The sequence below is a fragment of the Callithrix jacchus genome, chromosome 2 (assembly GCF_049354715.1).
Source record: "Callithrix jacchus isolate 240 chromosome 2, calJac240_pri, whole genome shotgun sequence".
Taxonomy (NCBI): domain Eukaryota; kingdom Metazoa; phylum Chordata; class Mammalia; order Primates; family Cebidae; genus Callithrix; species Callithrix jacchus.
The window spans coordinates 40545806-40572556 of record NC_133503.1 but is presented as its reverse complement, the minus strand read 5'-3'; the positions used below and the strand labels follow the sequence as shown (position 1 = coordinate 40572556).

At 39.7% G+C, this 26751-nt stretch overlaps 1 protein-coding gene across 1 annotated transcript in view; it reads right to left on the bottom strand.

Annotated features, from left to right (window-relative positions):
* Nucleotides 1-25960, bottom strand: part of NDFIP1 (Nedd4 family interacting protein 1) — a 44164-nt gene extending 18204 nt beyond the window's left edge. The window contains exons 1-3 of the mRNA XM_002744294.6: nt 25720-25960; nt 2218-2305; nt 1775-1905 (exon numbers count right to left, since the gene is read on the bottom strand). Coding sequence (XP_002744340.1) covers nt 1775-1905; nt 2218-2305; nt 25720-25782 — 282 coding nt within the window. The 5' untranslated portion in view covers nt 25783-25960. The remainder of the gene's footprint in view (nt 1-1774; nt 1906-2217; nt 2306-25719) is intronic.
* Between the last annotated feature and the right edge of the window lie 791 nt (nt 25961-26751).

The following is a 26751-nucleotide window of genomic DNA, read 5'->3' as shown; positions in this document are numbered from 1 at the left end:
GAATTACAATAAGAACACTGCCTTATACAAAGCTTTTTACCTATCCACTGTAAAATATGCTGCATCTTATATTTTAAAAGCGCTTTAAACATGTCTGCTAAATATTAGAGCCCTTTAAGAAGTTCCTAAATATGTACCTGTATGAAATGAAAGTATGCTGAAGAGTTCTGTGATTAATCAGAGCTAATTTCCATACTGATCTATTTACCACATATTGCAACAGGTCTGCAGAGTACAGTGAAATAAACAACAACTTTGGATTCTAGAATATCTGGGTTTGACTCTCACTTCTACATAAGAGCCATATGACTTGGGAAAAATTACTCTATTTCTTTGGATCTAAATTATCACAACTGTACAAAGGAGATAATCTCTACCTTTCAAGGTTACTATGAAGACTGGAAACATACAAAATACATAAAAGCATCAAGCACAGGACCAAGCATGTTGTTTGCTTCCAATACATGGCAGCTACATTATGACTGTCTTGCCCTTAGACACTAGGGTTCTTAGTTTCTCTCTGACACCTATAAGAATTGAATACACACTACTGTCATTTAGGATCATCCTAGATTGGGCTCATAAACTACTTCTGCCAACCAACGATTTTAGGAGCTCTGCTCCTCACAATAGGTGTGGTCTGTAAACAGTCTACTATCTTAAAGCCAAGAAGGGAACCTTTGGGCCTATGCCATCATACTGCCCAGTCTAGGCTTCTGCTCTTGCTCATCACTAACTCCAGTTTCTTGTCAGACTAGAGCCTAGAGGCCTATGGTCCACACATTTCTAGGGACTTATTCTGCTTCCATTCTCCCAACACCTGCATCAACCTCAATCTATATAAATATTTACAAAACTACAAATATAGCACTTATATATCTGACATCAAGAACCAAGAGTGCCCAATAATCTCCACTGGTTTAAACGCCATCCCAATCGCCACCTCCATGAATCAGCATCAGGCTAGATGGAATCTGTACTCACTATGTCCCCACAAATGATATGATCTGGACTGCTAGAGGAACAGAGTTCATCTAAGTCAATGTGAAGATCCCTTTTATGAGTTTAATTGTATAAATTTGCACATATTTATTCTCTTCCTAGATCTCCCTAGCAGCTATCCACCCAACAGCAAAATATTAAGTGTGCAGAATCAAGGAAATGTCAGTGTGCTCCTGCTTCAAGATACTTCAGCCATCCCAGGAGACTTGAAACAGTGGTGGTATTAGGAGAGATAGAGGAAAAATGAGCAGGTTTGACTAGTAATTTTTTGCTTATTTATACCTCTTTACCTCCTCATTTTTAGGAAGAGATGAGTTTTTTTTTTTGAGATGGAGGTTCATTCTTGTTACCCAGGCTGGAGTGCAATGGTGCGATCTCAGCTCACTGCAACCTCCGCCTCCTGGGTTCAGGCAATTCTCCTGCCTCAGCCTCCTGAGTAGCTGGGATTACAGGCATGCACCACCATGCCCAGCTAATTTTTTTGTATTTTTAGTAGAGACGGGGTTTCACCACGTTGACCAGGATGGTCTCGATCTCATGACCTCGTGATCCACCCGCCTCGGCCTCCCAAAGTGCTGGGATTACAGGTGTGAGCCACCACACCCAGCCCCAGAGATGAGTTTATTATCCCCAAAGCAAATATATCTAATTTTTTAAGTTAGCTGAACTTTCACTAATCAGTACAATCATAAGTAATGAATAAAAATTGGATAATGAAAATAACTTAATTCCCATAGAGCAGCCATCAAGTAACATTGCAAATTATACTCACTCTTCCAGGAACCAAAGGGATAGTAGCTTCAGCCTTGGTCCTCTCCGCTTCATCGTAACTGGGCAGTGTTGTAGCCACATTGTAAGATGGGGGCTTTGGAAACCCAGACTCATCCTTGTAGTCAAAATATGCTGCATAATTTTAAGTACAATTTTTGATGATTAGCTGAATTGAAATAAAAGGATTTCCACTAACTCTAGCAGACAAAATCGAGTCATTCCCCTAAGAGTACAAATAACAACTGAACCAAAAGACATTTATAGATGAATTGTAAGAGACTGATGTTGAATTTTAAATGTATCCACTTCTCAATTATTTAAAATCCAAACTCGCTTTATAATATTTCTTCCAACTGCTTCTGAAACACCTTTTTTTTTCTTACTGTAATGTCAAAGCACCGAGTGTTTTTAAGGATTCCATAATCACCTGGCCTTGTTACCTACCTGCGCTTTCTGCAGAAATGCTGCTGTAAGGTGGTGGAGCATCACCTGCAGCCTGTTCAGGTTCTCCAGACTCTTCTTCATTCTGCAACTAAATAAAAATTTCATATTTTAATGCAAGCATAAAGCCAATTAGAAAGATAAGAACCCAAAAACTGAAATAAATAGCCTTTCTAGAAAGCTATTTGGCAACCTATTTCAAATCAAAGCCTTGAAATGCACAACTCCTTTAAGAAAAGTATTCTACTCCCAGGAAGTTACTCTATGGAAATATTCAAAGAGGCAAAAAGGGTACATACAAATGTTGTGTCAGCAAAAATTAGAAACAACCTAAATTCCAATCATAGGAGACAAGTAAATTACAGTACAACTAACTCACTAAGGACTACTAAGTGGCCATTAAAAATTAAATTTTGCCATCCTGGCCAACATGACAAAACTTCATCTCTACTAAAAATAAAAAAATTAGCCAGGCATGGTGGCGCACTCCTGTGGTCCCAACTACTCAGGAGGCTGAGGCACAAGAATTGTTTTAAACTGAGAGGCAGAAGTTACAGTGAGCTGAGATCGTGCCACTGCACTCCAGCCTGGGCAACAGAGTGAAACTCTGTGTCAAAAAATACATATATTAAACTTCAGCTGGGTATGGTGGCTCACACCTGTAATCCTAGCACTCTGGGAGGCCGAGGTGGGTAGATGGCTTGAGCTTAGGAGAGCTTAGGAGTTCAAGACTAACCTGGGCAACACAGCAAAACCTCGTTTCTACAAAAAATACAAAAATTAGCCTGGTGTAGTGGCATAGAACTGTAATCCTAGCTACTCAGGAGGCTGAGGCAGCAGGATGGCTTGAGCCCAAAATGTCGAGGCTGCAATAAGCTGAGACTGTGCCACTGCCCTCCAGCCTGACCCTATCTTTAAAAATATAATAATAAATTAAATTTCATTACTCAAATAGATATTTATGGTGTACTATTATGACATGAAAAAAGCTAAATTTGCCAAACAACATGTATCATATAATCCTTTTTTTGAGACAGAGTCTCACTCTGTCACCAGGCTGGAGTTCGGAGGTGCAATCTCAGCCCACTGCAACCTCCACCTCCCGGATTCAAGTGATTCTCCTGGCTCAGCCTCCCGAGTAGCTGAGATTACAGGCACACGCCACCACACCCAGCTAATTTTTGTATTTTAGTAGAGACGGGGTTTCACCATGTTGGCCAGAATGGTCTCAATCTCTTGACCTCGTGATCCACCCACCTCGGCCTCCCAAAGTGCTGGGATTACAGGGGTGAGCCATTGTGCCTGGCCTCGTATAATCCTTTTTTGTATTTTTATACAGGCATATAATGGAAAGGAGGTCTAGAATGACAGACATTTGCAGTTCAACACTGTTATTTCTAAGTAATAGGAATAAAGGGGAATTTTTCCTTATTGTTGTACATCTCTATGTTCAAATTTTTTGTAGTGAACATTTATCACTTGTAGACTTTTTTTTTTGGAGACAGGTTCTCACTCTTGTTGCTCAGCAGGAGTGCAGTGGCACAATTATGGCATACTGTGACCCTAACTTTTTTTAATTAGTTTTTTGTTTTTTGTAGAAATGGGGTCTCCCTGTGTTACCCAGGCTGGTCTCGAACTCCTGACCTCAAGTGATGACACCTTTTTAAAGTTAGAAAAATAATCTGTTAAGACAAAGACAAATCACAGGCAAACCATGTTACCATTATACTTAGCATGCACACCAAATTAAATCTTACTTGAGACATTTAAGAAAACATAAATTCTTCCTAATTCTATATATATATCTGTCAAAAGATATCCCTTTTCCCTATCTAGCAACTTTCCTGCCAGCCAAATCTTCAATTATTTTAAATAACTCACACTGAAAGTGTCTGCTCTTGCTAATCTGTATGGTCTACACAAGTCATCTTCATAAAATAAAGACATTTCATTTGATTTTTCCAGTCCAGTGTGACAATGAACTATATTAATTTAAAAGATGAGCTGGCTGGGACTGGAGTCAATCTGGAAAGTAATAACAGAATATTTAGTGATATAACTGACTTGGGGATCTGGTCCTGTCTTGAGTATCATCAGGATATACAGAGCCAACTCATACACTTGGAAAATACATACCACTTCTAAACCATACTGCTACAAAGAACTCTTCCTTCCTTCCTTCCCTCCTTCCCTCCTTCCCTCCTTCCTTCCTTCCTTCCTTCCTTCCTTCCTTCCTTCCTTCCTTTCTTTCTTTCTTCTTTCTTAATTAATTATTGAGATGGAGTCTCGCTCTGTTGCCCAGGCTGGAGTGTAGTGGCGCAATCTCAGCTCACTACAACCTCTGCCTCCCAGGTTCAAGGAATTCTCTGCCTCAGTCTCCTGAGTAGCAGGGACTACAGGTGCCCAGCTAATTTTTTTTTTTAAAGTAAAGACGGGGTTTCACCATCTTGGCCAGGCTGGTCTTGAACTCCTGACCTATGATCCACCTGCCTCGGCCTCCTAAAGTGCTGAGATTACAGGAGTGAGCCACTGCACCCAGCCTAGAATTCTATCTTGAATTGAGACAGTAAAACAGAGAGGCTGAGGTGTACTAACATGAAGTAGAGCTCCATAATCTATTAACTTTTTTTTTTAGATGGATTTTCTCTTTTGTTGCCCAGGCTGGAGTATAAAGGCGGAATCTCAGCTCACTGCAACCTCTGCCTCCCAGGTTCAAGCAATTCTCCTGCCTCAGCCTCCCAAGTAGCTGGGACTATAAGTGTGTGCCACCACGTCCAGCTAATTTTTGTATTTTTATTAGATGTTGGCCAGGCTGGTCTCAAACTCCCAACCTCAGGTGATCTGCCTGCCTTGGCCTCCCAAAGTGCTGGAATTACAGGCATGAGCCACCACACCCGCCCATAACTCATTAAATTTTAACTGATCATCTCAATCTCTACTCACTATGCTATTCAAAACCAGATGTCGATAAATTTTTCTAACTAGTACTTCAAAAGCATTCAATTTCAAATGAATTCTTGTGTCAAATTCTCATCAGCATCTACCATCTGGGTACATTTTTTCGAACCCTAGTAATCTAATGTTAAATTTAAGGTACTCCCCAAATAACTGTATTGTAACCTAAGAACAAAGACATGAGGCCAAAATAGCTGCAGTAAAGCTCCTGGAACACCAAACTAGTGAATTATTTAAAGAGAGTTCTTGGGACCACGGTTCACCTAAAATACTGGTTTTAACATTATCTGAAGCTCTTGGCAAGGTATTCTTAGCCTCCTCACACCTAACAACTCTTGTGCTGTGGGAAGGTCACCAAAAGAAGCAGAAGAGTTACCAGCAAGAAGAGAGGCAAATATGAATCTTTCGAAATGTTCCTTAATATACTGTAACACCTTCATTTAAACCTAGCTTGGTATTTCTCACCCGTTTTATATTTCCTGAGCTTTGTATCAAAGTAATCACATTACCTCTGCATAATTTAGGTCTCAGAGAAGAAACATGGCAATTCTAAGAAATAAAGAAATCCAAAGAATAAAGAGGTTAAGAGGCGTTCTGTGACAGTATTTATAAGACAGGCTGCCTGTCTCCTGGCAACCTAAAAATGTTATATTCGATCATCCCCCACCATAGTAAAAGATGACAGTGCAAATAAACTCTAGCCTTCTTAGAAACGCCAATTTTCAATTTGGTAAGGAAAAAAGAAACACTTCTAGATGAAGAGTTTGCTCCATTAAGATTCACTACTTTAGAATAATGTACTTTTATCCAATTTAAAAAATAAAAACATTTTAAAACACCACTATGACTATGGGATAATCTTAAGACTTCATTGTACAGCCATCCCACTTTGGCTTATTTCTATAATGCTGGTGATAAGATTAGGCTTCAAGAAAGCTGTTTAAAACAAAACACTGCAATGTAAGGGGATTTGGGGGAGAGGCGATCACCTTCAAAAAGAGGTATTTAGTGACTACCATCTGCATGAATAATGACTTGCTGAACAATGGAGTCCTTATACATACATCTTTTTACACTTGGGGGCAACAAGTCAGGCATTCAACATCTTTTTACACTTTGGGGGCACCAAGTCAGGCATTCAGTAACAAGTGGAGGAACATGTGCGTTAGAACTAGAATGTGCTATAAAATTGGTAACTTGGTTCCAAAATTTATTTTTAAGATTCCCCTTTTCTGTCCCTGGGAACCCTTCTGTGCAGCCTCCCTGCCATGTCCCTGGAGCTCAGGAATCTTCGGGCTCTTTCCTGCTGCTCTTTGAAAGAATACGCGGCATTGACACGTTGGGGTTAGAGTTGGAAAGATGCTCAGTCTCTTCTACAACTGTGTCAGTGGGAGCCTGAGTCCAACTTAACTGTCATAGAATCTGGGTTGTAGGGGAAACTCAGAGAGACAAATCTGAAAACTGGGACAGATTTGGGAACTTCAGCTCTCAGTGCACAGAGATGTTGGGTAAGGTTAGGGGGGATATCCTTTGACTAACTGTGATAGTTAAAACAATAGCTGTTGGACATTGAATTTTTTGCACTTTTAGTAGAGATGGGGTTTCATCATGTTGGCCAGAATGGACTCGATCTCCTGACCTCATGATCCCCCCATCTCGGCCTCCCAAAGTGGTGCCATTACAGGCGTGAACCACTGTGCCTGGCCAACTTTATGGACTTATTGGATAGTTCAACATTATTTTTCGTATGCTTTTGTTTGTTTGTATGAATTCTGAGGTATAAGTTGATACCTTTTCTCATATATAAGGATTTATAGGTTTTGTTTAGTGTGGGGTTTTTTGTTGTTCTTCCATTCTTAATAAATATAGAGAATCTAAGAATGACTTTTAAGTGGCTTTAGGTCCTGCCATTTGGTACAGTTACAAATGTTGCCCCTTACTTAGGCCTAATCCTAGCCCCAGCTCCGCTATTGCTTAAAAACAACTCATTTCTAAATTGAAGATCATCTTTAGAACTACTTGGTGAGGAGGGCAGTGATGAAACTTCCTTGCTGGTTGGGAACTCAAATAATAGTTTACATCTGTAGGGTTTAATGTCTTTAAACTTGTTAAATTCAACTTTGTTTCTATTAGAATTAGAACTATATCTGATTTCTGTGTTGGAGATTCATTAAAATGTCATATTTATGTTTAATAACAATAGTACCTAGATATAGAGGAAGGTGATAAGGAGGGAAAAAAACCTCTATTTTATTATATTATTTATTTAATTATTTTTGAGACAGAATCTTTCTCGTGCACAGGCCGGAGTGCAGTGGCTTGATCTCGACTTACTGTAAACTCTGCCTCCCAGGATCAAGAGATTCTCGTGCCTCAGCCTCCCGAGTAGTTGAGTAGTTGGGACTAAAGGTGTGTACCATCACAACTGGTGGATTTTTGTATTTTTAGTAGAGATGGGGTTTTACCATGTTGGCCAGGCTGGTCTCAAACTCCTGACCTCGAGTGATCCACCAACCTCAGCCTCCCAAAGTGCTGGGATTACAGGTGTGAGCCACTGTGCATGGCCAAAACCCTGTACTTTAGATGTGCTGTATTTTTCAGTTTTAAAACTGTGCTTAGTTTTAATCTTGAGAACAAAACTTTAGTAGCAATGTTTCTTAAAATTGAGGGTCATCAAGGCCAAAGGTACCACAGCAGATTGTGATGTATCTGAAGTGGCAACAGTGGAAGAGTTTTAGAGTTCTTCTGGAGAGCCATTCTAGTCTGCTCAGCATATAGCTGGAAGCAAAGGTAATCAGGTAAAGAGTAAGGACATGTTCTGGGTGTGAGAAAGTGAAAGGCTGTCTGAATTAACAGGTGACTGGATTAATTCTTTCTTAGTGATGCAGGCATAGGTAATTTTAGGTAGTACTCTATTAAACTCTACTTTATATGGCATGTGTAGGTAATTGTATAGCTCTATTAAGAAAAATGCCATTTAAATCATATTTCAGCTGGGCATGGGGGCTCACGCCTGTAATCCCAAAACTTTGGGAGGCTGAGGTGGATGGATCACTTGAGGTCAGAAGTTTGAGGCCAGCCTGGCCAACATGGCACAACCCCATCTCTACTAAAAAATACAAAAATGAGCCAGGTGTGGTGGCACATGCCTGTAGTCCCAGCTATTTGGGGGGCTGAGGCAGAAGAACCACTTGAACCCAGGAGGCAGAAAAATCGCTTGAACCCAGGAGGCAGAGGTTGCAAAGACTGTACCACTGCACTCCAGCCTGAGTGACAGAGTCCCTAAATCCTACCAAAACAAGACAGTATAATTAAAAAAGTAAAAAAGCACATCTCTTTTCGTAAAGAACTGAGTATGCTGTTTTACTGTTGTTCAAAAATAATCATTAAGTTTGTGTGGCCTGTAGATTTACTTTATATATTATAAACATAAACTCTGTTATTCTAACATCACCAAATTATTTACATTCAAGAAAAATTCTCTATTTAATTGTTATTAATTAGGAGAAGATATTTTAAATAATTCTAAAAAGAGAGACTCAACAATAAAAAGGCAACCCAATTATAAAATGGGCAAATAATTTGAAAAGGCATTTCTCCAAAGAAGATACACAAAAGGCCAAAAGACACAAAATGCTCAACATCATTAAGTCATCAGGAAAACGAAAATCAAAACCGACACTCAATACTACCTCATGCTTACTAGGATGGCCATAATAAAAAAGACAGACAATAGAGTATGTGGAGAAAATGGAACTCAAATACACTGCTGATGGGAATATAAAATGGTACAGCTGCTGTGGAAAAGTTTGCAGTTCCTCAAAAGAAATTAAACATAGGCTGAAAACACAGTGGCTCAGCCTGCAATCCCAGCACTTTGGGAGGCTGAGGCAGGAGGATCACTTGAGGTCAGGAGTTTGAGACCACCCTGGGCAACATACTAAGATCCTGTCTCTACTAAAAATTTAAAAATTAGCCAGGCATGGTGGGACATCTGTGGTCCAGCTACTCAGGAAGTTGAGACAAGAGGATCACTTTAGCCAAGGAATTCAAGGCTGCAGTGAGTCCAGTCCAGTCCAGTCTGTTGCTCAATCTGAGCAACAGAGTGAGAGCCAGTCTCAAACCACAACATAGATTTATACTAAGTTCAAGCAATTCCACTCCAACATATATATCCAAGAGAACTGAAAACATGTTCACACAGAAACTTGTATGTGAATGTTCACAGTAGCATTATCCATAATGGCCAACAATGTTCATCAACTTACGAATGGATCAACAAAATGTGGTATATCTGTACAATGAAATATTATTAATCCAGAAAAAAATGAGGTGCTGACACATGCTGAACCATGGATGAACCTCAAAAACATTACAGTACAAGAAAGAAGCCAGTCATAAAAGGCCATATATTGAATGCTTCCATTTATTATGAAATGTCCAGAAAAAGCGAAATCCATAGAGACAAAAAGTATATTAGTGGTTGCCAGGGGTTACAGAAGGGGGCGGGACTGTCTGGGTTTCTTTTTGGGGTGATAAAAACATTTTAGAATTAGACAGTGATAATGGTTATACGACCTTGTGAATATAATAAAAAACACTGAAATCATATACTTTAAAAGTATTTTCTAAGTTTTGAAAGCAAACCTATATAAACATAAATTTTATTTAAAACAAAACATTACTCCAAGTCATTATTCTCTGTCTAAATAAATGTCCATGACCCTCAACGGGAAAAAATAGGTCCTGATCATATCAATATACCCAAAGCTTAATATAGTACACATATTTGTGAACGAATAAAAACAACAAAGAGAAACAGCACAATGAATTATAAACTAATTATAGTAAAAAACAACAACAACAACAACAAAACACCTTAACGTTCTCCTTTCCTAAAGAGAAGAATATTAGGATCAAGAGATCAAAGGCAGTTCAAGAGTTTGAAAAGATAACTTTTTTTTTTTAAATGAGACAAAGTCTCACTTTGTTGCCCCGGCTGGAGTGCAACAGCACAATCTTGGCTCACTACAACCCTTGCCTCAGCCTCCCAAGTAGCTGGGATTACAGGCGCCTGCCCCCATGCCCAGCCAATTTATTTTTAGTAGAGACGGGTTTCACCGTGTTGGTCAGGCTGGTCAAGCTATCCACCCACCTTGGCCTCCCAAAGTGCTGGGATTACAGGCCCAGCCAAGATAACTTTTAAAAAACAAACTGTGGCCAGGTGCAGTGGCTCACACCTGTAATCCCAGCATTTCGGGAGGCTGAGGTGAGTGGTGGATCACCTGAGGTCAGGAGTTAGAGAACAGCCTGAACAACATAGTGAAACCCCATCTCTAAAAAAGAAAAAACCCACCAAATCAATCACCAGATTTAGACTATCCTCAATATCTCTCATGGAAAAGGTAAATGCAAATCCTCTTAATATCAAAATGAAAACACATTAAAAATCAAAATTTGCCAAAGGAAAAGCAAAGTCATCAGAATAATGCTTTAAAAAGTCAATACAGTAACAGATGAAAAGAATACCCGAATTTTGTAGTAAATCCCCTTAGAAAAGCTAACCGTTTGTCAAGCTTTCTATTTAAAATTTTTGTGGGCTGGGCGTGATGGCTCATGCCTGTAATCCCAGCACTTTGGGAGGCCGAAGTGGGCAGATCACAAGGTCAGGAGATTGAGACCATCCTGGCCAACATGATGAAATCCTGCCTCTGCTAAAAAATACAAAAAATCAGCTGGGGTGGTGGTGCACACCTGTAGTCCCAGCTACTCGGGAGGCTGAGGCAGAATTGCTTGAACCCAGGAGGCAGAGATTGCAGTGAGTTGAGATTGTGCTACTTACTGTACTACAGCCTGGGTGACAGTGCAAGACTCTGCCTCAAAAAAAAAAAAAAAATTTGTGGTTATCATCACTGTTAATATGTATCAGTACAACTGATGAGTACAACTTGGTTTGGAAAGAGAAAATTATTTATGTTAGAATTAGTTCTTAGAAATGAAAAGTGCAAATACTGTGACCTATGATCATCAATTTTAGGGTTTTCTTCTGATCTTTCTATTCTTTACTTAGGTCCAAGTAACAAGTGAAGGCACACCATCTAAAGAGAAAGACAAGGAACAAGGAGAAATCACCCCTCATCCCTGAGAGCACTAATTAGCCAACCATGGCTATGGTAGTAGCATTGTGAGGTTTTGGGGTGGCACCAGAAAATTATCATCAACCTGCCAACCTCTGGGATGGGTGTCTGACATCCAAATGTTTCTAGTACTGATGGTTCCAAGACATCATCATGCAAATAAATCTGGCACCCAGCTTCAGGAAAACTTATAGCCAAGAGCCTTTGAGGTTAATGGTAGGCCCCTGATGGGTCATGATCTTACAAAGACTAGGGAAATAAGGACGGACAATTGTTCAATATTTTCAAATAGTTAATAGCAAGTCTCTCTGCTCATGAACACTTAGCATTTTTAAGAAGTAGCATCTCCACTATTTATAACCAGTCCATGTCCTCAGTAATGTGAGTTCTCCCTTTTCTTCACTTCTTGGTTCCTTAAGAAAATTCAGGCTTAGTTCAGAGCTCCAGGGCCCATAAGCCCTAGGGAAAGACAAATTGAAAAGGAGACTAAGCACCTGACTCTCTGACTTTGAGAGAACAGCAGGAACTGGTCATCTTTTGTTTACAGATTCTAAAAATAGTGGCTAGATCAGACTTACTTAAAAATAATTTATATAAAATCTAGTCAAGAATTTTTTTTTTTTTTTTGAGATGGAGTTTCGCTCTTGTTACCCAGGCTGGAGTGCAATGGCACGATCTCGGCTCACCGCAACCTCCACCTCCTGGGTTCAGGCAATTCTCCTGCCTCAGCCTCCTGAGTAGCTGGGACTACAGGCATGCACCACCATGCCAAGCTAATTTTTTGTATTTTTAGTAGAGACGGGGTTTCACCATGTTGACCAGGATGGTCTCGATCTCTTGACCTCGTGATCCACCTGCCTCGGCCTCCCTAGTCAAGAATTTAAATGCAAAGGTGGTAAATACATTCTGTGTTTTAACCCCCCACCACTCCCATATATAGATTTCATCTAAAATATGTTAAAGCTCTAAAACAGAAACATGGAAGCAAAAACAAGCTCCTAATTATTCGTCATTTAAAATGATACATTAAGCAGCCCCTTCCAAAGGGGAAAAAAAGTCACAACAGGCCATGGACTACAACTGGCATCTATTCAAGAATTATTTTATGGCTAGGTGTGGTGGCTCACACCTGTAATCCCAGCACTTTGGGAGGCTGAGGTGGAAGGACTGCTTGAGCCCAGGAATTCAAGACCAGCCTGGGCAACATAGCAAGACCCTGCCTCTTAAAAAAAAAGGCGGGGGGGGCGTCTTTCAGATTTCAAGAACAATTTTAAAAATCATTTGTTTGGACCGGCACAGTGGCTCATGCCTGTAATCCCAGCACTTTGGGAGGCTGAGGTGGGAGAAGAATCACTTGAGGTTGGGAGTTTGAGACCAGCCTGGCTAACATGGTGAATCCGCATCTCTACTAAAAATAGAAAAATTAGCCAGGTGTGGTGGCATGCCCATGTAGTCCCAGCTACTTGGGAGGCTGAGGCATAATAATTACTTTCAACTGGGAGGTAAAGGTTGCAGTGAGTCAAGATCACCCCACTGCATTCCAGCCTAGGCAACAGAGCGAGACTCTGCCTAAAAAACAAAACAAAATGAAAAAACACATAAAAGAACTCCACTATTCATTCAAAAGAAAATCCAAAGAGCAGGAGAAATGTATTTTTCAGGCAATGGACTTATAGCCAAAACATATAAAGAACTTCTTAAAATCAATGAGGAAGCCATTCAATAAAAAAAAATGGACAAGACTTGAATAAACATTTCACAAAAAAAGATATCTAAATGGCCAATAAACTTATACAAAGGTACTCTATTTCATTAGTCATTATAGAAATGAAAATTAAAATCACAGATAATGAACAAAATAAAAAGCAGAAAATGCCAAATATTGTTGAGGATATATAATAACAAGAACTCACACTACACTACTGATGGGATATAAACCTGTACAACTACTTTAGAAAACTGTTTGCCAATATCAACAAAAGATAAATTTACGCATATCCAGCAATTCCACTCCTAGTTATATGTCCAACAGAAACATTTACACATGATACTAAAAGACACACAAGAAGGGGCAAAGCAACACTATTCATAAAACTGGAAATTACTCAAATGCCTATCTACAGTAGAATAGGCAACTAAATTGTGGTATTTTCACGTAATGCAACAACAGTATGCATGAATAAACTGTAACCCACATGGGTAAATTTTGCAACATCATGTTGAACAGAAGAAGCCAGACTCAAAACAGTATTTACTGTACGATTAGATTCATATAAAGATTTTTAAAAACATACTAGTGAGTGTGCACTGGGAGAAGGGTGACTGGAAAGGCACTGAAGGGACCTTTTAGAGTGCTGGTAATGCTGTTTCTGGATTTAAGTACTAGTCAACTGTGCATGTTTAGTTTGTGAAAATTCAATGAGCTGCACATTTAAGATTTCTACTTGCTTTCATACAAAAATCAAACCTCACTAACAATTTAGAAATGGGGAAAAAACAAAAGATTGTCTGAGGATTAGTGATGCAGACTGTGAGCCCTCTGAAGACTGAGACCTTTACACGGTTTATTACTCTATTCACCCCAGCACTTACCAGTGAGTGGCACACATGGATACATTAGCCAGTGTTGGTCAAAACAGGCAGAGAGGTGGATTTCTAACAGAAACTTACCTGAAGAAATGGCAGCTAATCTTAATACCACCTTAACTTACCAGTTCATATCTATGAAAAGGATTCATATTACTTTACAAATATCCAAATAAAGTCATAGGCTATGCACATAGCCATACACAGATGACTGCTATAACTGTAGGAAAGACAGTGATGATGGTTTCAGGAGTAGAGAGTGGCAGCTGGTATCCCCATCACTATTTAGCACAAGGAGTGTATTTTAAACACAGAAGAATTGAGGAGAAATATGGCTTTACAAAGCAACTAAGGCAAAAGCAGCTGTTTTCTACTGATTGGTCTAAAAGAATACGTGTGAAACAAACTTTCAAAAGACTGATGTGATATGGATGGTAGTCACAGGTCTCTGATTTAGTATTGTTACTTTGCATAAGATACACTATGTATTCCATTCATATGTATCCAAAATTTCATAATAAAAATAAATAGTATGGCTCTGTAGTTACCAATTTTAAAAAGAAATGATAACAGAAAAGAAACACAAAGGAGAAACAGACATCTTCAACCTTTATCTCTTCAGAAATGAGAAATGTTTAACACTTAGTACTCAACCTATAACACTTAGCATTAACTGCTAAGGTGTTCAATTAAAGTTTGTGTTATATGTAAAGGAAAACATCTTGATCACACTGTCATTCCTACAATATTGTTTCTTCCAAAAACAATCAAATGGTATATCCCAAGAAAGAAATATTCCACATTGAAAAGACAGTGAAATCAAATATACAGACACTGAAAGACAGTGACAGAGCCATGCCTAGAACCCAGGCTTGTGTTTTGACTGCAGCCTGCTCAGCTCTGATAGAAAGAAGTTCCAAAAGTTATGCTTGCTTATTAGCCTGGATTAGAGCATACTCAGACAGAGATTATGGGTGGGAAAAGGTATTCTATTAAAGAGAGTCCACCTTGATTCAGGCCTGGTCATGAGGTACTTTCTTCCTGCAAGAACAATGAGAGTCAAAAAGTAGGTACTTCAAGCATTTAATACCTTTCCTGTTTCACTATCATTGCAGAATGTTTCACTCAACAAGTATTTAACTGCTAGGTTAATTTAACACTTATTAAATGTGTCAGGCAACAACACATGGCTGGTGCTTTTGGCCTCACTAAGTCTGCAGTTTAGCAAACAAAAGACAAAGAAGTAATTACAATTACTGTATAATGTCCAATTAAAGATTAGACATACACAGTTGCTTCTTAGTCTTCCTGAAACCCTCTTAAATATAAATGCTAGTAAAATGTTGCTTGTTTAAAGGCAAAAAAAAAAAAAAAACCCTACAAAAACAAGCAACAGGAAAGGAAGCAGCAATAAATTTCTGATAGCTAGAAGCAGTATGACAAGTGGTAACTGACTCAGCAGACCCAAGAAAGCTGAATCCTAAACCAGAAAGCCAAAAAACAACCTGTTTTGTATTCCCCAAAAGCTCAGGAACTGGTGGCACCAGGTACTGGTAGATGTAGGAGTGAAAATGACATTTATAAACAGATGAGATAGGGTGCGTCCAGCGTGGTACAGCTATAGACTAGATTTATAAACAGAAAGAAAGTTTGGGCTGGGCGAGGTAGCTCATGCCTATAATCCCAGCACTTTGGGAGGCCAAAGCAGGCGGATCACCTTAGGTCAGGAATTCAAGACCAGACTGACCAACATGGTGAAACCCTGTCTCTACTAAAAATACAAAAATTAGCCAGGTATGGTGGCAGGCGCCTGTAAACCCATGTACTTGGGAGGCTGAGGCAGGAGAATCATTTCAACCTGGGAGGCAGAGATTTCAGTGACTGAGATCGTACCACTGCACTTCATCCAGTCTGGGCGACAGAGTAAGACTGTCTCAAAAAAAAAAAAAGAAAAGTAATAATTTGATAACAAATAGCTAAATAAACACTGAATTCTATAGAGAAAGGACTGCGATGTTAAAGGGACTCGGGCTTTATCTGTAGTACTTTCAGTTTTTATAGGATTGTATTCATTGTTAATTAAAATTTAATAATGAGTCTAAGATTAATTTGGTAATAGATATATGGGTGTTATACTATTCTTGCAACCTTCTCTAAGTTTAAAATTATTTCTAAATAAAATTTTCTTTAAAGGTGTTAAAGTTGCTTTAAAAAGAAAGCAAACATGATCATTAACAGAACATTGGGAAAATAAAGAGAAATCAGTTCTACCATTTTTCTTAAAATGTGTTGTTTAAGGGCCAAGTGAGGTGGCTTACACCTGTAATCCCAGCACTTTGGGAGGCTGAGGTTGTTAGATCATGAAGTCAAGAGACCATCCTGGCCAACACGGTGAAACCCTGTCTCTACTAAAAAAAAAAAAAAATTAGCTGCATGTGGTGGCACCCGTCTGTAGTCCCAGATACTCGGGAGGCTGAGGCAGGAGAATTGCTTGAACCCGGGAGGCAGAGGCTACAGTAAACTGAGATTGAGCCATTGCACTCCAGCCTGGCAATAGAGACTCTATTCCGCCCCCCCACAAAAAAAGTGTTGTTTAAAAGAAAAAATAAGACAGTATGCATTTGTGAAAATTTATAGAACTTTATAGCACAAAGACTCTTAAGGTATGCAAATTTTAGAAATCCACTGACGTGGCTGGAGGATCCCAGGACGGTATGCAAAATGTGACAAAACAATATAACTGTATTATAAATGTATGAAACAATCTCACTCAAGTGGGTGGAGGTAAAGGTGCTGACCTAAGTAACTTTTGCAAATGAGTAGAGTTTGAAAGATTAATGGCAAAAGGAACTGTACATATGCTCTGTCCTCCAGTGGAAATAATACTATTTCCTACAGGGGTGCAGGTTAACAATTGTGATAAACTTATACATGTATATCAGAACTGAAGAATTAGGTAAATGGATGATGGAAGTGTACCAGGTTTTGCAATGTTGGAGTGAGAGTTTATAGATAAGGGGAGTAGGCTAGAGTGATCCATATGGTAATGAATTAGAGGTGGAGATACTAGTATGAATCTATGGTTAGCTTAATATAGATAGATGGTACATACAGAAATATTTACGGGATGTGTTTACCCACAGGTTAATATACAGACAAATAGTTCCTTGCTCTGTCAGCTTAGAAGACCTAAAAGCAATGACACCCCAGCAGCAAGGGGCACATATCTTGGTTTGTTGTATTATTTTTCAGTAAAAGGAAGCTAGGCTCCTTGGAGAAATGCCTGATTCTAGGATACTGCAGGAAATACGTAAGATGAGCCTAGTGCCAAAAAGTAAGGAAGTGGTTAAATAAAAAAATCTACAATGACAGAGGTATGCAATATAAGCAATAAAATAAAGCAGTTATTGGATTATAATTGGAAGAATAAATTAAATATTTATTAGTCTATACAAATATAAATACTAAACAAGTGATCAGAGAAGAGACAAATGTCCCATGCAGGAAAATTCCAAATAATTCATGTCAATACTTTGCCCTCAGCGAGGTGTTACATAATTATCCACTCGTTACGTGCGGACTGTGCACAGTGACTTCCTTTCCAAGAGTAAGTATGGAAAAGGGGGTAAAAAGCATTTTTACAGAAGAGAAACCTGACAAACACTACCTCAGCCAGGTGATCAAGGTCATTGTCAACAGTGATAAGTCATGTTTACAGTGTGCATTCTTGATATGTGATGAGAACAGCACTTTACCTGTGGTCTTCCCCCAAATCCACAACCCAGTCTAATTATGAGAACAACATCAAACAAACCCCAATTGAGGGAAATTCTACAAATACCTGACCAGTACTCCTTAAAACTGTCAAGCTCATCAAAAACAAGGAAAGTTTGAGAAACTCACAGCCAAGAGGAGCCTAAGGAAACAGGATGACTAAACGTAACGTTACTACATTATATCATCCTGGATTCTGGATGGGATCCTGGAACAGAAAAAGCACATTAGGTAAAAACTCAGAAAATCTGAAAAGTACAGACTTTAGTTAATAACAATGTACTAATATTGGTCCATTAATTGTGAAAAACGTACCATACTGATACAAGATGCTAATAGGGGAAACTGGGCATAGTGCATATAGAAACTCTTTACTGTCTTCTCAATATTTCTGAAAAGTTAAAAAATGTTTCAGCTGGGTGTGGTGGTGCGTGCCTGCTGGTACCAGCTACTCAGGAGACTGGGGTGGAAGGATCACTTGGGTCAGGAAGTTTGAGGCCAGCCTGGGTAGCAACATAGCAGGAACCCATCTTAGGGGGAAAGAAGTTCCAAAAAGTAAAGTCTATTTAAAAGTATAATTTTTTTTTTTTTTAATTTAAAGCCAAGGAAAGGTTAAGAAGAAAGCCTGAAGATGGAGGGGTGCAGTCAGCCGAGATTGCACCATTGCGCTCTAGCCTGGGTGACAGAGTGAGACCCTGTCTCAAAAAAAAAAAAAAAAAAAAAAATGCCTGAAAAATGCACACCAAACTTGAGGAGCAGTTTACAGCTCTGGGAAGAAGATAGGAGGGAGAGGGAAATCAAGTTTTCCTTTAGAAAGTTACTGTTTGAATCTAGCACATTAAGAATGTATTACTGTGTAATACAAAATATTTAATTTTAAATACCACATTTAAGCACTGAATGATAAAGAAAATGAAATCATTACTAAACAGGCACTATTCCCTAAACCTTTATATCTCTATTCATAAACTCTGATTATGGTAACTACTAATTGATATTGCTGAGATAAACTAATTTATAAGACGAAAACAGAAAAATTGTCAAAGATTATGCTAAATTGCTGGGGGGCAGGGATAAGAAATATATTATACATATAGGCTGGGTGAGGGGGCTTATATCCCAGCGCTTTGGGAGGCAGAGGAGGGTGAATCACTTAAGGCCAGGAGTTCGAGACTAGCCTGGCCAACATGGTGAATCCCCACCTCTACTAAAAATACAAAAATTAGCTAGGCATGGTGGCGGGTGCCTGTAGTCCCAGCTACTTGGGAGGCTAAGGCAGGAGAATCACTTGAACCCCAGGAGGCAGAGGTTGCAGTATGCCGAGATTGCACCACTGTACCCTAGGCTGCGCAACAGAGTAAGACTCTGTCTCAAAAAAAAAAAAAAAAAGAAAAGAAATATACATATGAAGGGAACTGCATTAATCAATAAGAAAATATTTCACTAGGAATGCTCTTAAACTTGATCAGTAAATCTACTATTTTTGACTTTAATATAAATTATGTTATTCAGAAAAATAATGAGTAAGTCTTTTGTAACAGCAGGATGTGCTAAGTGATATCAGGTTACATTTGCTTTACTACCACACTTGGTGAAATTAACAAGACATTACCATACAGTCATCCCCAGTATTTGAGGGAAACTGTTTCCACGACTCCCCACAGATACCAAAATCTGATGATGCCCAAGCCTCTGACATAAAATGGTATTTACACATAACTTACCTCGTGTACTTTACATATAACACATAATACAATGCAAATGCTATGTAAAATAACTGTTATATTGTATATTTTATTTGTGTTATTATTTATTATTGTATTTATTTTTCCCTATTTTCAATCCGCAGTTGGTTGGAACCCAGAGCCTACTCCGACTCGTACCCGCAGCTAGCCAACCACTAGAAGAAATTACCACTGGTTAAGTACGTAAAGCCTAAAAAATTTCATACATGATGTTTGCCAGTTGCCTAGCTTATTGCCAACAACGACTTGAAAAAAAGATAAACCATCAAGCCAATTTCAGTACGAACAGTACGTTAAAGTGTTAAAGTTGCTTGATCTAAATTGTCATTATTATAAGAATATTATTCTTCTTCTAAGCTGTTGTACTTGTTCAGATAATAAAAGAACATATTTTTTAAAAATAATTATTTTAAAGCCCTGAAAACAAATCAATCTGAAGATGTCACTTGAATCTCTTCAAGCCTTTTTTTTCTTTCTTAATAAAAATAGGAAGTTATTCTCATGGTAGGATTTATTTTATAATATAACAACATAAAATAATGAAATATAATTGATGTCTAGGATAAAACAATTTGAAGTTATGTGCAGTCAAACTACTGGTGGTATCAGCTGAGAGCAAAATTCCCTAGAACAGCTCAACTGGGCCTTGGTTTCTGCCAAAACCAGGAAGTGCTGCCCTGTTTTCAGGACACAGATAGTATGATTAAGCCAAATAAATCTTGACTAACAAGCAGTCACCCATGGGATCAGGTAAGAAAACAAGAATAGATTAACAGGAATCTATCATTGCTATAAAAACAAAGCATGAGGCTTGCCAAGAGTGAGCCAAATCAATACAAAGGACAGTTAGTTATAGATCCACAGCCCGGCATTGACAACTCCTGTTCCATACTCCTCACAGATTACGAGAGAGCTCTCATGATATATTCCTCATGTGATATCTTCTTAAAATATTATACCATTTGTTTTTCTTTTCGACATACACATAGAAATATTTATCAATGTATGATTTCTAGGATTTGCTTCAAAATAATATGGTGAATATAAATGGAATAATACTGGCCATTCATTCACAATTGCTGAAGCTGGGTGATGGTGCATAAGGTTTCTTATACTACTCTATTATTGTATGTCTTTGAAATTTCCGTAGTAAAAGGTTGAAAATATAAATATCATGAAGAAATGACTCTACACCTACAACTCAACGACAAAACAAAAGTTCAACTCAAAAATGAGCAAAGAACTTGAATACACATTTTCTCTAAAGAAAATATCAATGGCCAATAAGCACATGAAAAGATGCTCAACATCACTAATTCTTAGGGAAATACGGATCAATACTGCAATGAGATACCACTTCACACCCATGGCTACAATCAAAAAAAAAAAAAAAGAAGAACACAACAAATATGTTGAGGATATGGAGAAACTGGAATCCTTACGCGCTGTTGGTGGGAATATAAAATGGCACAGCTGCTATGGAAAACAGTATAAGAATTCCTTGAAAACTTAAAAATAGAATTAGCGTATGACCCAGCAATTCCATTTCTGGGTATATCTAAAAGAAGTGAAAGTGGGACTTGAAAGATATTTGTAGACTAGTTTTTTACAGCAGTATTTACTCATAATGGCCAAAAGGTGGAAGCAAACCGAGCATCCATCAATAAATGAATGCATAAACAAAATGTGCTACATATATAAAATGGACTATTATTCAGCCTTAAAGAGGCAGGAAATTCTGACAAATGCTACAATATGGAACTCTGAAGACATTATGCTAAGTGATATACACCAGTCACAAAAGTACAAATACTGTCTAATTCCACTTATGAGAGGTACCTAAAGCAGTCAAATTCATAGAAAATAGAATGGTGGTTTCCAGCGGCTGGAGGAGGGGGAAATGGAGAGTTATTGTTTAATAGATATGGAGTTTCAATTTTGCAAGGTGAAAAAGTTCTGGTGATGGATTGGTTCCACAATATGAATGTACTTAATGCCACTGAACTATATACTCAAAAACGGTTAACACGGTAAATTTCATGTGTATTTTACTACAATTAAAAGCTTTTAGTCAGGCACAGTGGCTCACGCCTATAATTCCAACACTTTGGGAGGCTGAGGAGGGCAGCTCACCTGAGGTTGAGAGTTTGAGACCAGCCTGACCAACATGGTGAAACCCTGTTTCTACTAAAAATGCAAAATTAGCTGGGCATGGTCACAGGTGCCTATAATCCCAGCTACTCGGGAGGCTGGGGCAAGAGAATCGCTTGAACCCAGAAGGAGGAGGTTATGGAGAGCCGAGATCATGCCATTGCACTCCAGCCTGTCAACAAGAGTAAAAATCGTCAAAAAAATATTTTTTTTTCAAAGGAGTAATTTACCCATCTTCCTAATATTTTTATAAATTTTCTTTGATCACTGACCATGTAGGCCACAAATACAGCATATAACCTAAGAAACTTTGACATAACATTCTTCTAAGAGGCATTCTGTGACATAATTATAACTTCTTTTGAAACTGAAAAATTAAAAAGCCACATGAACACTATTCATTCCTTCCTCCATGATCATTACTTCATCTAATAATTTAACATAAATATAGTTTGACCCATCAGAGATGAAATTCTTACACTCATCAAAATATTCCTCCATAATCCTGAGAGAATGAATCCAAAAATGTACCATTCTAAAAGCTGCTCTATGTCATCAAACTATAATACGGAGTATTGGTGATGCTCACAAATGGGCAACTTCTTTAGCAGGTAATGAAACAAGTCCAGAACCAAACATTCTGTAATCTGTTTGAAACAACATGGCAGTGTCATCATCACCCACTTAAATTGAATTCAAATCCAAGTATCTCAAAATACTTGGAATGAATTGGCAAAATTCATGCACAGATCTACTGCAGTGAGGCAAAGAGGGTTTGGAATGAATGAACAGGAGTAAACGTCCTCAGAGAGAGAAAAACATGCCACAGGTTTCTCAGCACTGTTGGGTCTACCCAGGTCTTTCTAAAATAGTGCTTCCACTGTCTGAGACAGTCTTAGTTTCAAAATGCAAAAAGGAAAAAAATAATGCCACAGGGAACCTATGAGCCTAGCCATTTTTTTTTCTTGGACACAGCGTTACCCAAGCTGGAGTACAGCAGTGCAATCTTGGCTCACTGCAACCTCTGCCTCCTGGGTTCAAGTGATTTTCCTGCCTCAGCCTCCCAAGTAGCTGGGATTACAAGTGGGTGCCACCAGGTCCCACTAATTTTTTTTTTTTTTTGAGACGGAGTCCCCCTCCGTCACCTAGCCTAGAGTGCAGTGGCACAATCTCAGCTCACTGCAACCTCTGCCTCCTGAGTTCAAGCAATTCTCCTGCCTCAGCCTCCTGAGTAGCTGGGATTACAGGCAACTGCTACCATGTCCAGCTAATTTTTGTATTTTTAGCAGAGATGGGGTTCTGCTATGTTGGCCAGGCTGGTCTCAAATTCCTGACCTCAGGTGATCCGCCTGCCTTGGCCTCCCAAAATGCTGGGATTATAGGTGTGAGCCACTTCACCTAGCTGAGCCTAGCCTTTCTGCATAGTTTGTTACTATGCTAAATTCAAGTTGTCCACATATTGCACTACCAATAAAAAGACCGTAAAGACAAAACTGTGTTTGCATTTATGAATGAATCATACAGTTTTCCATTACATTTACTTAGTGAGAAAACTAGCTCAATTTGATTAACTAGATCAAATAGAAGTCAGAACAACCCTGTGTGACAACCAAAGAGTATCATGCTCCAATCAAGTTGCCTGGACAATTCACCATCATTCTATAATTCAATAGCCTTTTAAATATGTATATTCTCGGACCAGGCATTTCTGTGTCTAGTAATTTATACTAAGAAAACGGTTGAAGACGTATGTAAAATAAATTTCCGTGAATGAAAAAAACTATAAACATTCTTAGTGACCAAAGATAGGTTACTTAAATTAAGCCATACAATTACATGCCATGTAGACATTAAAAATATTTTATATAGAAGACATTAACATTGTGTAAAGCACATTATAAAATAGAAATATGAACCCATTTATTTATCTAGTGTGCTTTTGTATATACATGTACACAATACACACGTATGCAAATGTACGAATGCACACGCCTGAGAATAAGATACACAGGGACATGTGCAAAAGTACGTGCCAGTATGATCAGGGGCTTATGAAACTACACACGCATGTACAAAGATATGTCTGTATATGCATTATGGGTACATAAGAGAATATACACCCATGTGTATATAACTGCTAATGCATACACCTATATTTGGACTGTGAGCCTGTGTTTTAAGTAGGTGAGTGTGTGTATATCCTTGTAATCAGTACTTAGCAGCTTGTGACCTCGAGCAAGTTACTGAACCACTTTGAGTCTTTGACAATGAGAACAAACCCTAGTTCATAAGGGTTTTGTATGGATTAAATGAAAAAATGGATGTAAATTAATTAGTACTGTGACTGTTGCATAAAAAAATCAGTATTAGCTTTCCTTCAATCCTTATCTTTACACATGTATACTGATCTAGAACTATGTATATTTACATAGCGATAAACCCACAAGAATGTACATTAAAATATTACCTTTGGTTATCTATTTGGTTTTTGTTTAGGGAGGGTTTTGCAGTTTTTTTGGCTTTCACCTTTTATAATTTTTCTCAGAAAATTTTTTTCATTTTTTTGACACTTCAATTCTGCATAATTTAAAAACATTAAATGCCACACTAAGGAATACATGATTTTGATACTCCCGCAAATTTTCTGTATTCTAGCTGTATATCAGCATTACCTAATAGCTCAAGAAGATGGCAGTACAAAGAAAAACCACAGCTCTTTTGCTTGTTAGCCTTATCCAAGTCAGGATGAAAAGGATGAAATCAGATCTCAGTATACAGTAGGGGTGATTTGCAAACACGGGTGGTTTGTAAACACTGTGGTGACAGTTAAGTGACATCTGTTATTCCCATTTTGTTAAAGCAGTAAGGAACCCACAGGCTGCCCAAGGTCATACAAAAAAAGCATGTGCTAGATCCATGTGCTCTGAAGAGACCTAAGGATTAACTGCATTGTCACAATTTGGGATGTGTTTATGAAACCAAGAAGCTAAATTCTGAACTAGTCATTTGGAAGTCCAAGCCTGAGCGGGGGCGGATTGCAACACATGGCTGATGATAGCAAAACAAACCCGGCTGCACCAGGGTTAATCTACGTTTTAATCTTACTGGCTTTCCTTATTTCTAAAATATAAAATAGTAGATAGTCTAAAATAGAGCATTTTATTTCATAAAAGCAGGATTGACATCTGTATGCGCCGAAAGCATTTGAAACATGACAAACACAAGCCGTTATTTGCGGTTCCAATCAACATCAGTTTACCACCTGGCTCAATTCCCACAATTATAATGTTTGTTACATTAATAAGACTTCTAAAAGCCATGCAGAAGGTCTCTAAATTTCCTGGGGGAACTAAGCTACAGAAGGAGAGTGAAACAAGCAGCTCTTTTTCCCTGGGGCCTCAATTTATAAATCAGACCGGAGAAAATGATCCAATTATTCCCTATACATTTCCTCCCCAGCTATGCCATCAAATATCTTAAAACGTCATTTCCAAGCATTTAAAATACACCCGGCACACGCCCTGCTACAGACTTGACTGTAGCTCTCCCTTTTGGGGCATCACCAAAGCCAAACGTCGCCTCTTACAAATCTACTGCAAACTGCGGGCTTGTCTCTCGCTTCATTTTTTGACTTTTGTCTTAAAACGGAGGCGAGGGGGATGGGTTTCGACAAACTAGGCTCCGAAACCCTGAGCAATAGCATCTCGCTGTGGGGAGCTATCAGCAGCAGCAGAGATTTTAATCTTTTCTCTCCACCCAGTTTCCGTTTTATGCTTTTTTTCTTTCTTTCTTTTTTTCCAATGACATCAAACCAAAGGTGGAAACATGAAAAACGAATGCCTCAGATCGATGCCGCCTTTGGGTCGCAGGTTCTGACTCAAGGACCCGCCCGCCCTGGGAAATGCGGGAAACTAGGCCGAGAGGAAGGCTTTCCACCACCGGAGTCCCACCCGGGGTCGCGGTGGGGCAGGCCGGGCCCGCCGGGGCCGCGAATCCGAGCCCGGGGCCCAACTCGCCCGTCCCGGCCCAGCGCGGCCTGCCAAGCCCCGGTGTCGAGTTGGCCGCGGGCGGGCCAGACAGGCCTGAGGCGGCCAGCGGAAAGGGCAGAGCCGGGGACCGGAGTCCGGGACGGGGGGCGGGAGTCGGGCGCCGCTTACCTGCTGGTACCTGCTGCCACAGGCCGGCTCGACCGCCGCTAGCGCCGCCAACGCCAACGCCATGGCGCAGCGGGCAGCAGGGAAGGAGAGCGAGCGAGCGAGCTAACTGAAGGGGCGCGGCCGCTGAGGCCGGGATGGGGTCGCGCCTTTGGGTGGGTCTCGATGGCCGCCGCCGCTCCGGAGCAAGACGCTCTCCTCAGGCTGTAAGCGCCGCCGCCTCCGAGGCTCCGACGCTGCCCCTGGGGAGGAGGCGGGGACAACGACGGCGTCGCTGAGCCGCCGCCCCGCCCCCGACTCGCACCGCCCAGCCCGGCCGGGCCTAGCCCTGCGCCGCTGCCCTGCGGTGCCCCGACTCGGGTGTAGTTGCTCCAACAACGTGAGCCTCCGAGGCTCAAGTGTTGTATTCGAGTCCACTAAAAACTAACTACTAACAGGCCAGTCCAAAGAGAGGGCGACGCTGCTGATGACAGCTCGTGCCAAGCACTGAGCTTCACCTACGTGCCCTTATCCAGCTTTCAACACGACCTTCCTGACGCAGGGACCACAGCCCCATTCTCTGGGTGTTGGAACCAGAGAGGTTGACAATCCTCACAGCAGCGACCTGATCCCTGGTGTCTGGCCGCAGAATCGTGGTTCTTAGTCACTCCCTTCTTTTATCTGCCTTACTTATAAACCAGGGGTCAGCCAGCAACAGGGAGGGGGGCCAAATCTGGTCTGTCGCCGTGACTGTGAAAAGTATATGAAATTCAAGTTTCAGTGTCCATAAGTAAAGTTTTATTGGAACACAGCAGAACCCATTTGTTTAATATAGCCTGCAAACCCTAGAATACTTGCTATCTGACATTTTACATGAAAAGTTTGCTAACCCTAAATCCTTGAGAACTCCTTGGATCTCAAATCTTACTTAGGGTGGATGATTATAATAGCACCCTCATGTTTATACGGTCCGTTAGTATTTTAACAGTCTTATCTGAGGATACAGAAACCGTATTTTCTGAAAAGTTCCCTGAGCAGGTGACATGGAAGTCAACA